The 13,533-nt window shown below is 34.7% G+C and overlaps 1 protein-coding gene across 3 annotated transcripts in view; it reads right to left on the bottom strand.

The window, feature by feature from the left end:
• KIAA2026 (KIAA2026 ortholog) overlaps window positions 1-13,533 on the bottom strand; it is a 96,570-nt gene that overhangs the window by 8,147 nt on the left and 74,890 nt on the right. For all 3 annotated transcript variants that reach the window (XM_053573307.1, XM_053573297.1, XM_053573304.1), the window contains one exon: window positions 1,633-1,748. In XM_053573307.1, the coding sequence (XP_053429282.1) occupies window positions 1,633-1,748 (116 nt within the window). The remainder of the gene's footprint in view (window positions 1-1,632; window positions 1,749-13,533) is intronic.

The following is a 13,533-nucleotide window of genomic DNA, read 5'->3' as shown; positions in this document are numbered from 1 at the left end:
CAGTTTTGCCAGGGCTGGGTTCAAACCTGCCACCCTTGGTATATGGGGTGGGTGCCCTACCCACTGAGCCACAGGCACCACTCAATAATGAATTCTTATTCATCATTTTCCTCAACCTATCATCAGCAGCCCTCCTTTTTCAAATATTTCCTTTGTCTTGTTTTCAAGACATCGTTCTTCCTTTGTTACTATCTTACTGAACACTCTTTCGCAGTCTCTTCTGTTCAGTCCCTACTCATTTTTACCACCTCTGCGTGTCGGAATGTCCAGTGTTCAGTTCTCTTTTTTTCCTGTGTCTACATACTAGGTAATTTCTACCAGTCTCATGGCTTTAAATACAACTGGTATGCTGACAATTACCAAATTTGCACTTCTAACCTGGTTGACTCCCTTGAACTCAGACTCATATATTGAACTATTACTAATGATACCAGTTAGATGTCTAAAAAACATATCAAACTTAACACACTGAAATCCTAACTCTTCAATTCCCCCCACCTCCTTCAGTTAATCTATCTCAATCACAATCCCATTGTTCCAGCTGTTTGGACCAAAAATACTAGCTATCATCTTTTTTATGCTTTACTTTCTCTCATACCCCTAATATCTAATTGTTTAATTTTACCAACCCTACACTCAAAACATATCCAGAACTCAACCATTCCTTGGCATTTGCACTATTACCCTAGTCCAAGCCACTACTATTTTTCTCCTATATTACTGCTGTAGTGTAATTAGATACCTGTTTTCATCTTTGTCCCATTACACTATTAATCTCAACATAGCAGCTATGGTGACTACTTTAAAACATAAATCAGATCATATCCCTTCTCTGCTTAAACCCATTCGATGGCTTCTCATTTCACACAACGTAAAAACTCATCATTTAAGACCTACCAGATCTGGCTACCTTCCCCGTTAGTACTCTTGTCTCTTACCATGTTCTTTACTCATTCTTCTTTAGTTTTATTTGCCTCTTTGCATTCCCTCTAAATGCCAAACATGCTTCCAACCTTAGGGCTTTTATACCTTCTATTCCCTCTGCTTTTCCCTCAGATATCCATGTGGCTCTCTTCCTCATCGCCGTCAGGTCAAACATCAACTTGTCAGGAAGCTTTTATTACTATCTTAGTGAGAATAACCTTCATCCTGTCCAAACCAGCGCCCCACTCTTCTTTCTTTGAGACAAAGTCTTACTCTGTCACCCTGGGTAGAATGCCATGGTGCCATGCCATAGCTCACACAAACCTTAAACTCTTGGGCTCAAGCGGTCCTCTTGCCTAAGCTTCCTGAGCAGCTGGGACTACAGACGTCTGCCACAACGCCCAGCTAGTCAAACCAGCCCTTTCCTACCCCTCTCACTGTGCATTATTTCACTTCTCAGCACTTTTTGCCATCTGACTTTGAGTTTGCCTGTTTCTTCCACTAGAATGTAAGTCAAAGAGAAGGGGTGGGTTTGTTTAAACAAAGTTACTTTCTCAGGGCTTAGGAAGTGCCTGGCACACAGCTGGCACTCAAAAATATCTGAATTACAAATGAATGGAAAACCACTAAATTATTCCAGGATATCTTCCTAAAATCATAAATTAAGGACCTTAAAACATGTTGAACAGATTATAAAGCCTGAATTACCTGTTTCTTTGGAAAGCCTTCATTAACTTTGGTTCCCATGGCAGCAATTCATTTAAAAGACGTATCAATGTACTATGCAATTCTTTTACAGCTTGCCTCCGATGATACCATTTGCCCTAAAAACACAATTTTTAAAGTAAATCCTTTAGATTTAATCTAAAAGTTAATGTCAAGCCTTATTTTCTGATTAAAAAACAAAACCAAAATGCTAATAACTCATCAAAAACATATTTCTTCTTCAGAGGCTTGCAGAAAGGGGGAATCCTGTAATAAATCTTACATAATATATTTAACAATTCTGAATTATACGAGATAAATCTGAAATCCATTTCACCCAACTGGGAGAAAAACATTAAAAAAAATTTTTTAAATTGCAACAGTTATCAATGTTTTAATAGATTATTGCTAAATATAGGTAATGATACAAAAGTTTATTCATCAAATAAGTAAATAAGTCATTTCCATAAGGTTTTTGTAATTTTCCCAAAAAGTGAGGGAAAAGGGGAGAAAAGCTCAATTTGTTATATCTAAAAGTGATCTTAACAAAACTCGTTAGAATATTTTAGATTTATTTAAAAATGTTTCTAGCACAGAAAAGCAACCAAAGCTATCACTGTTTTCAAAACTACGTTACACTAAAAGTTAATAATTACTGATGTCCTCTCAATTTGCTAAGTATTATCCTAGGTATTTAATGACCCCTTATATATCTATATCTAGAAAGAGCCCTAGCATTTATGAAAACCCTTCTGAAGTGTTTGTATTGTTATATTCCCTTTACAAATGATGAAACTACAGCTTGAAGAGAGTAAATAACTTAGTTAAGGTCCTATGACTAAAACCCACATCTGCTTGTAAAGTCAAAGTTCTTAGAACCACATCACTACCTCTTAAAAAGTGTACCACATAAATTCAATCTGACATAGGCTATAAATAACTCTAGCAAAGATACTTTATCAGCATACACAAAATTATTTGAATAATATAGGAATAAATTTATAGCAGTCAAGCTAATCCCCACTCCTCAACAATGTTAGTGTGCACCTGTCATCTACTGTTATGTAACCATGTTGTATTTTTTCTAATAGCTTTGAGATATAATTTACATATCATACAATCCACATGTTTTATTTCTAACAAAAACACACAACTATGTATGTTACGGATCATGCATGAAATTAAGTCATGCAGAAATTTATCCCGCAGCAATTAAATCGATTTGCATATATGTAAAACATTAGGGCAGAAAAATTACTACTATCTAAACAAAATTTAGTAGAACAAAATTATAAACGTGCATAGATTTTTCAGCTATGTGTATATTTAAAAAACCTTCAACATTTAAGTCATGGAAATTTTAGTCACATATAAACTTAAACGATTAATAGGATAGTTTTATAAAAAAAATTGTGCTTCAAACAAACAGAATGTTTATGCACATAAAAACAGATAGGTATATTTCTTCCTCTGAAGTTTTTATATTTTAGAAGGGGAAATGCTTATTAGAAAAGTAGGAAGATGTGGGATTATATGTGCATGTGCCCATAATACGGAACCTAGACTCATGATTAAGTTTTATCTTCTTAGTGGTATGACAAATCATAGTATTCGGAAGAATATCCCAAGAAAAATAATTTTTATTTCACGTAATACATTAACACAGATAAGCCACTTTCTTGTTAAATATGTTCTAAACGTACACACAGGACCCAAGTTAACAATGAGTTAGACCTTAAAAGTTTATTTTTCTCAAATACATGTTCTAAGATAGCATAGAGTGCTGATCCTAACCTATGAAAATAAAACTATTAAACTGACACATAATAAAACTGAATAAAAGATGACTTTCCTCTGGGGAAAGTGAACCTAGATGGAGGAAGATGAAAAGGCAGATAACAGCTACCTAAAATCCTTTGTGGAATGGGTAGGATTGTTTCAATAAAAAATAGAAAATATGTAGATTTTTCTTTTTAATAAAGTATATAAACAACATTCTTTTTATACTTCCAAACTAGTATTTGGCTCAAAGTTGAAATGGTAAGAGTGAGGTTACAGGAGAAAAGTGACAGCTGCAAAGCTAACCTGAGCAGTACAGCTGCTGTCTGGATTATCATGTAGTGATGGGATGGCAGCTGCAGAAGGACTGGTAGTAGTATAGGACAGAAGACCTTAGTTAGCTCTAGGTAGAGGAGGTGCATGAAGAGGAGACTGTATAGCTATTTCAAGACATTTGTCAGCTCTATTTGTGTCTCTGCTAAATTAAAATATATTAATATTTGTAGATGAGAATTTTAAGAGGATTATAAAACCTTTATCTTTTTATTTTATTTTGGTTACTAATTTTTAATTATTCCAACATGGAGAAATATTTTACTGAACTAGCAGACTACATACAAGGAAAAGAACTTAAATACTAATTAGAGAATAAATTTCCAACTTTCATGTAACTCTATCTTATTTACTAATCTATCTGGAAATGTCTATGGCCTTGTACTTTTATATATGTTTTGTGGGTTTCTTCCCTTTTCTTATGTTGCATGTTTTCAATTTGGGGTAGTGGTGGTATGGTATTTCATCTAATTTGAAAATGTGTATTTAATCATTCCACACTTAATAAACAAACTAAAAAGGTTTATTATTTTCAAAACTAACAAAAATTACAGGAAGTAAAGACTGATAAAATGTTTTACCTAGAAGATACATATAAAGAATATTAATGACTTCAACAAAAGGCACTCCTATTGCCTGCCATGAGATTGGTATTTGTAAAGTACTTTAGTCACCAATAAAAAAAGGGAAATTCAGTGCTTGTTTTATGTATCATCTTCTTTGATCAAAATAAGATATTTACAACTTAAATCGAATTAAAATAATGACACTGTCCCTTCCTATTTAGCGGTGGTCTCAGAGTTTAACAGTAGACAATGGAACTTACGCAAAGAGAAAAAATGTTGTAAGTTTTTGAAAAAAAATTAGAGAGTAATCATCTGCCTTATCTTGGGTCTAAATATGAAATTTATTTAAAAATGAAAACAAATATTTATTCAACTTTGAATTAGATCATTAACTAAAAGCTAGTAATAACTTTTCTAACTGATCAGCCTTATTTATATACACAGATAAGGAAAATACCAAGAACAATTGTTTCTTCTAGAATAAAATTATTAAAAAAGTCTAAAGTTACACAAGGAGGTACAGGTAGCTCTGTGGGTTCTGCATCCATGTATTCAACCAATCATGGATTGAAAATATCCAGAAAAAAAAGGATGGTTGCATCCATACTGAATAGTTTTTCTTTCTTGTTATTATTCCCTAGACAATACAGTATAACAATTATTTATATCACATTTACATTGTATTAGCTATTATAAGTAACCGAGAGATGATTTAAGGTATACGGGAGGATATACGAAGGTTATATGCAAAAGCTATACCATTTTATATAAGGCATTGGAACATCTGTGGATTTTGTTATCTGTGGGGGTGGGGAACCAATCTCCTATGGATACTGAGAGACAACTTTTAAATAAAGGTAGACATTAGAATTCTTTTATCTCCTGAATGGTAAAATCTACTATCCTTTCATTACATAATGCTGTCTCTCTTGGTCCTCAAATGGATAATTCCTAAAGAAGAAATAGATTATATTGTGTAAGTAACCTATATTGAAATATAAGTATCTCTGTAATGCAAGAATTAAAATCTCAAATTTATTTAGTTAATTTAAAAAATTATAATAGTAATTAAAACTATAGTGATCTAAAGTTTAAAAGTTAATTAAAACAAAAGTAAAAATTCCTGCATCTTCAAACATAGAGAATGCAGATATAGTAAAAATTAGAAAGGCTCTTTCAATCTTTCTGCACTGATAAATACAGAATCAAACATAAAGACAGCAGGTAATGTTTTAGTGAAAGATCATTTGTGGAGCAGTGCTATAGCTTTCTCTAATAAAAATATATTTAATAAGCTTTATACATATAACTTAGTCTTGACTTCATAAACAAGGTGTGAATATGAGGATAAATTAACTGTTTTCAATATTAGAATTCTCACAATTTTCAGGGACAAAAATATTTTCTAAGAGAATCCTAATGAATAATGTGAACTAAATAATTCAGATGTTTATGGAAGATCACTTTAAAAAAGAGGAGAGTATTATTTCTCCTTTATGAATCTACTATAAAGTTTAACATAAAATAAAGTGCGAATTTCAAGCATGCACCATTGAACCAAAGGCATACAGTAGAGACTAAATTCAAAGCTTACCTTGCATTGCTTTCTCATCCAATGTCCACTGCAGCTGCAGATTGCCAGCTCCCTTTCCATGAGATGCCCCAACTATCAAACAGTGGAGATTTTATAACTCCATAGGGATTACCACAAAAAGGAGCTGGTCTATGGTCACAAGATAAGTCCTTTCTTATATTATGTAGTTTTATAAGTTTTTGAGTATGATATATTAAGGAATTATAAAGGAAAAGAAACTTAAAAAAAAACTTACAAAACTACACAATATTGTAAAAAAAATAAAAAGCTGTATCTCTATGTATATGAAGTAAGTGGGGGACAGAAACTTACCTTACAACTAAAGAACAACTCCATTCTGCTGCAGTAATCTGGGATGGGTATGACAGCACCAGCGTAACACTGGCTGGGGTGTTGCAAGGAGAGGGAGTTGGCAATCTACTGATGCTGGGGACATTGGACACCTAAAAGAAAGAAAAAGAGGAAAATAAATTGTAGATTTATTAAATGTCTCTTCACCATGGATATATTTTGTACATTTTAATACATCTGATGCTCTGTATGTTAAACTTAAGTGAAAGTTAACTGTTTACAAAAGCCACTCAGTTACTTATGTAGATTTTTTTTGTAATGTTATATCTAAACAAAACAGGTTATCACAGTCATGCAGAAAATATTAAAATAATATAAAAAATATCCAAAAATGCTTTTTTAAATTGAGAAGGCATTGTAGGGATAACAAAAATATTTTTATTAAAAAGAACAGTACAAAAACATGATGTATGTAATAAAAGTATCAATACTGCTTTTCTATATGCTTTTATTTACAAATATGTTGTTAGATCACAGACACATGGATCGCAAAACAAAGTATTTTTTCTTACAGGCTTGATTCTTGTCACAGACATAAACTCTATGTTCAAAAAGGGATTAAATATCAATATATTATGCTTTTCAAATGAAACATACATATCTTTTAGAAAAGTCAAGTGGATCCCTACATTTAAGAGTGTCATGTTTTACTGACTAAGCTGGTCAGGCACTAAAGATGTCTCATTTAAAATCACTAGCAATATCCAAAAGTAGCTTTCATATAACCTAAACCCGTATGTGTAAAAACACGGCACAAATAAAATTAATTGCAATTAAGAATTTTAATAAACTAATTATTTGGCATTCTTCTTAGACTAAGTACTATTAAATGGAAAGCTAATACTATACTCAATAAGTATACATTTTTTTATTTCTTACACAAACTACCACAATAGTCACATATTCCTGCATATTCACAGTTTTGGGGGATTAAACATTGGTTTCATCTTGCTGATATACAGTCCCTTGAAAAAGTGCCAGTTTGATAGTATAGTAAAATGTCTACATATTAATATGAAAAAGTTAAAAAGTATTTAATACTACCAGAGGTTCTAACATGAACTATGATATGCTACTATTTTCTCTTGAGATACTCTCACCAATTTTCACTTGACTAACTTAATAGGAAAGGAAAGCATTAGTACTTTAATGCATCTCATACTAAATACATTAATTATATACAACATTTACATGATATTTCTAAGTTAGCATTTAAATAGAAAACATTTAGGCAAACAATACAATAATTATGACACTACAAGTTGCTGTGTCTTCTGGCTTCATAGAGAAGAAAAAAGTAGGTGCCAGATCACATTTCTAGTAAGGTACTTCACCATGACTGTGGAAGAAAATCCAGCAATGTACACTTAACAGATGATATGCTACCATTTTTTTTTGGAGACAGAATCTCACTCTGTCATCCTGGGTAGAGTGCCCTGACATCATAGCTACAGCAACCTCAGATTCTTGGGCTCAAGCGATCCTCTTGCCTTTGCCTCCCAAGTAGGTAGGCACGACACCTGCCTATTTTTATTTTTATTTATTTATTTTTTAAGACAGAGTCTCACTATGTTGCCCTGGGTACAGTGTGCGGCATCACAGCTCACAGCAACCTCAAACTCTTGCGCTTAAGCAGCAGTTCTCAACCCACAGGAACTGTATTAAAGGGCCACAGCATTAGGAAGGTTGAGAACCACTGGCTTAAGTGATTCTCTTGCCTCGGTTTCCCAAGTAGCTGGGAATACAGGCACCCACCACAACGCCTGTCTATTTTTTGTTGCAGTTGTCATTGTTGTTTAGCTGGCCCAGGTTGATTTTGAACCTGTCAGCCTCACCGTATATGGTTGGTGCCATAACCACTGTGCTATAGCACTGAGCCAATACCTGGCTATTTTTAGAGACAGGGTCTTGCTCTTGCTCAGGCTGGTCTTGAACTCCTGAACTCAGGCAATCCACCCACCTCGGCCTCCCAGAGTGCTAGGATTACAGGCATGAGCCACTGCGCCCAGCTGATATGCTACCATATTCATTTACAAAGAACAAACACTGAATGGGAAATTAACCAGTAGATGAGTATCTGAACTTGATTGTTTGCATTAAATTGATGATAGCAAACAAGTTGATAAAATTTTATCAGATCTATTATGGTATCAGAAAGGACAGTTCTCAAGCAATTCACAGGATTATCTAAATCACTAAGTAACGCTATGTTTATTTGGTATGTTTATTTGGTATTCCAGGGATAAAGTCCCACCTGAAATTAAGGTTGGGAATGTCTTAGAACAGGTCCTTGTCACTTTTTCATGCTCTATCACAACGCCTAGTACAGAAGAGACCCATAATGGGTATTCAACTGTGTAAGTAAATTTCTCTGATAACTGAGGTTTCCTCCTTAGATGCAGATTTCTTCTTCATATTAGAAAAAAAAAAAATTGACAGAAATGCTCCTAAAATCTAAGTCTTTACTTGAGTCATCATTAGGAAAAGTTATTGTTATGTTTTTATACAGTGACTAACAGGCACCTCTGAGGCTTTTAGGTTTATTACCTATATTCTCATATTAAATAGCTATTGATTATTATACTTTTAGAATCCTAAGATCTGCTTTTGTAAGTTTTAAAAATTGTCTTTTACAAATTTATTAGTGTTTTGTGTTGCCAATAAATGTGCCTTAAACGTGTCTTGTTCTAATTAAAAGCAACAGCAACGAAATGTTAGACTCATATCTTACATCAAAAGAAATTGGTCCCCATAGAGCCTTTTTCTGCTTTACAGCACTGGAGCATGCACACGCAGATTCTATGCCCTCTCTTTAGGCTCCTTTTTGCTAGAGTCTGAGTTACCTTTCTTTTGATATAAACATCATTGTTTTTCTTTTCCTACAGAGTTTGGTAAAATGGTAAAAAGAAATTATTCATGCTCAGTTCTCTGTTTTTGATGGTATTATTTCCCAATTCATGCAGGGGTAGGGAACCTGTGGCCTGAAGGCCTGTTGCCTTTTAGGTCCTCAAGAATGGCCTTTTGATTTGAATCCAAATTTTCAGAACAAATCCTTTCATTGAAGGAGATGCAGCAGAGAAAGATGAAGCTTTCCTTTCAAACTTTGGTACTTAAAAAAGAAAAATCTTAAAATCAGAAGGCTTTTAGGTTTCCTATCCCTGAAAGGTCTTCCAAAAGATTTTGATACCTTCTGTAATATAAAAATCCAGAATGACATGAAGCTCATGTTTTGGCCTTAACTCCACATAGATTTAAATTCAATTTTCCAGAACAGTGATAGCAAAGTAACAGTTAAACAGAAGATAATACAAATTTACTGGGGCTTTGAAAAATATTTGACCTTTAAATTGTTTCTTATATTTGAATAACATATCTGATAAATAATTCACAAAGGTTTAAAGTAAATTATAAAAGCCACCCTACGAAGCTATGACTATGGAAAATCTGTCACCTAATTCAACTCTTTTTAAAGCTTACTTCATGTTGTGAACACACAGCATTAACTCTCTATCTGATGTAAATACACCATATAATCTCTTTTTCCTTTTAACTGGTGTTTTCATGAAAGTCATCTCTCTGATGGGATTCAAACTATGCCAAACTGCAGCATTAGAAACAGTGAGCACTATTAACAAGGGTTAAAATCTGGTAGGATATGAATGGGGATAGTATAGTCTCACATAATTCAGTGACTACAGTTGAAGCTTTGTTTGTCTTACCAGTCATATATGATCTGGTTCACATTTCCTGCCACCTAGGAATATAGAAATTCCTTTCTATAATTCTGAACATATCAGTTAACATTTCATTCTTCATAAAATCCATATTATTTGTCCTTTCTCTCTACTCCCAAATGATAGATAACATTGCCTGGTAACTTCCAAATAAACATAGCTTGAACATAAAAAAAATTTTTTTTATGAAAGAACAGAGGCTAAGCTCGGTGCCTGTAGCATAGTGGTTATGGCACTGGCCACATACACTGAGACTGGTGGGTTCAAACCCAGCCCCGGGCCAGCTAAACAACAATGATGACAACCTCAACAACAAAAAAATAGCCAGGCATTGTGGCAGGCGCCTGTAGTCCCAGCTACTTGGGAGGCTAAGGCAAGAGAATTGCTTAAGCCCAAAAGTTTGAGGTTGCTCTGAGCTGTGACGCCACAGCACTCTACCAAGGGCAACTTAGTAAGACTTTGTCTCAAAAAACAAACAAACAAACAAACAAAAAGAACAGAGGCTAGACCAACCAACCCTGATGAAAACTAAAAATCTATCCTCAGGGTTGAGTATAAAATCTTAAGCTCTTTTAAGTGAATTCCCTAAAGATAGAAATTTGGTTTTAATCTTTGGATCCCTTCTAAGTTCCTAGTACTATACTAGCGCATAGAAGACATTTAGGAAATATTTGCCTGATTAAGACTAATATCTTTAAGCCATATAAGGTAACTTATTTTATCTGTTGTGCAGTGTTTCCAAAAGATCAGTGTAATTTTTAAAAACTTTATATATAACTAAAGATAATTGATCCTCCCCACCAGCTGAGACAATTTTCAGTTTTGTTAACTATTAAGTTGTTTATAGAAGATCTAGAATTATGGTGGCTCATATGCCTGTAATACTAGCACTCTGGGAGGCCGAGGTGGGTGAAATGCCTGAGGCTCACAGGTTCCAAACCAGCCTGAGCCAGATCAGGTCTCTAAAAATAGCCAGTGAGCGCCTGTAGTCCCAGCTACATGGGAGGCTGAGGCATGAGAATCACTTGAGCCCAAGAGTTTGAGGTTGCTGTGAGCTAATGATACCACAGCACTCCACCAAGGATGACAAAGTGAGACTTTGTCGCCAAAAAAAAAAAAAAAAAAAAGATCTAGAATTAAAAAACACAATTATAAGGCCAGACAAGGTGGCTCATGCCTATAATCTTAGTACTGTGGAAGACTGAGGTGGGTGGATCACTTGAGCTTAGCAGTTTAAGACCAGGTTGAGCAAAAGTGAAATCCCATCTTCACTAAAAACAGAAAACTAGTTGGGCATTGGGGGAAGTATCTGCAGTCCCAGCTACTTGGGAGGCTGAGGCAAGGGGACTGCCTGAGTCCAAGAGTTTGAGGCTGCTGTGAACTAGGCTGAGGCCCTGGTACTATACCCAGGGCACACGATTAGTTTCCATCTCAAAAAATAAACACATTATACACAATAATGTAATAATTGTTAAAGCCGTAAATCAAACTAATTTTAAGAATAATCTAGGCAGTGCCTATAGCTTAGTGAGTAGGGTGCCGGCCCCATATACCAGAGGTGGCAGGTTGATAACCAGCCCTGGCCAAAAAAAAAGGAATAATCTCAAGCTCGGGACCAGATGGCTTCACAACAGAATTCTATCAAACCTTTAAAGAGGAACTGGTACCTGTACTACTCAACCTTTTCCAAAACATAGAAAAAGAAGGAATACTTCCTAGCACATTCTCTGAAGCAAATATCACCCTGATACCCAAACCAGGAAAAGACCCAACAAGAAACGAAAATTGTACACCAATATCTCTAATGAATATTGATGCAAAAATATTCAATAAGATCTTAGCAAACAGAATCCAACAACACAGCAAACAAATTATACATTACAACCAGGTGGGTTTCATCCCAGGGTCCCAAGGATGGTTCAATATACGTAAGTCCATAAATATAATATCACATAACAAATTAAAAAACAAAGACCATATGATTCTCTCAATTGAGGCAGAGAAAGCTTTTGACGATATCCAGCATCCTTTCTTGATCAGAAAATAGGTATAGAAGGAACATTTCTTAAACTGATAAAGGCCATCTACAGCAAACCCACAGCCAACATCATATTGAATGGAGTAAAACTGAAATCATTTCCACTCAAATCTGGAACCAGACAAGGATGCCCCCTGCCTCCACTGCTTTTTAACATTGTAATGGAAGTCTTAGCCACCGCAATCAGGCAAGAGAAGGCAATCAAGGGGATCCAAATAGGACCAGAGGAGATCAAACTGTCACTCTTTGCAGACGATATGATTATATATCTGGAAAATCCCAGGGAATCAACTACAAAACTCCTAGAAGTGACCAAGGAACATAGTAACATCTCAGTAACATAGTAACGTACAAAATTAACACTCATAAATTTGTAGCCTTTATATATACCAAAAATAGTCAAGGTGAAAAAACAATCAAGGACTCTATTCCCTTTACAATAGTGCCAAAGAAGATGAAATATCTGGGAGTGTACCTAACTAAGGACGTGAAAGATCTCTATAAAGAGAATTATGAAACTCTGAGAAAAAAATAGCTGAAGATGTTAACAAATGGAAAAATATACCATGCTAATGGCTGGGAAGAATCAATATTGTTAAAATGTCTATACTATCTAAAGCAATCTACAGATTTAATGTGATCCTTATTAAAGCACCTCTGTCATACTTTAAAGATCTGGCAAAATTAGTACTTCGTTTTATATAGAAACAGAAAAAAACCTCGAATAGCCAAGACATTACTCAGAAATAAAAATAAATCAGGAAGAATCATGCCTCCAGACTTCAGACTATACTATAAATCTATAGTGATCAAAACAGCATGGTACTGGCACAAAAATAGAGGGGTAGATGTATGGAACAGAGTTGAAGACCAAGAGGTGAACCCAGACACTTATCGTCATTTGATTTTTGATAAGCCTGTTAAAAATATAAAGTGGGGGAAAGATTCCCTATTCAGTAAATGGTGCTGGGTGAATTGGCTGGCGACCTGTAAAAGACTGAAACTGGCCCCACACCTTTCTCCTCTAACAAAAATTGACTCTCACTGGTTAAAGGACATAAACTTAGGACATGAAACTATAAAAATTCTTAGAGAGAGTGTAGGGGAAACACTTGAAAAAATTGGCCTGGGAGAATACTTTATGAGGAGCACACCCTGGGCAATTGAAGCAACATCAAAAATACATTACTGGGATCTGATCAAATTAAAAAGCTTCTGCACTGCCAAGAACACACTAAGTAAAGCAAATAGCCCTCAGAATGGGAGAGGATTTTTGCAAGTTATATTTCCGACAAAGGTCTAATAACCAGAATCCAGAGAACTCAAACTTATTATACTAAGAAAAAAACAAGTGGGCATTTCATTGTGGGCAAGAGACATGAACAGAAGCTTCTCTGAAGAAGACAGGTGCATGGCCTACAGACACTTGAAAAAATACTCATGATCTTTAATCATCAGAGAAATGCAAACCAAAACTACTGTGAGATGCCATCTAACTCCAGTAAGAGT

The sequence above is a fragment of the Nycticebus coucang genome, chromosome 2 (assembly GCF_027406575.1).
Source record: "Nycticebus coucang isolate mNycCou1 chromosome 2, mNycCou1.pri, whole genome shotgun sequence".
Classification (NCBI taxonomy): Eukaryota; Metazoa; Chordata; class Mammalia; order Primates; family Lorisidae; genus Nycticebus; species Nycticebus coucang.
The sequence above is the reverse complement of the archived record's forward strand: the minus strand, read 5'-3'. Positions and strand labels throughout refer to the sequence as shown.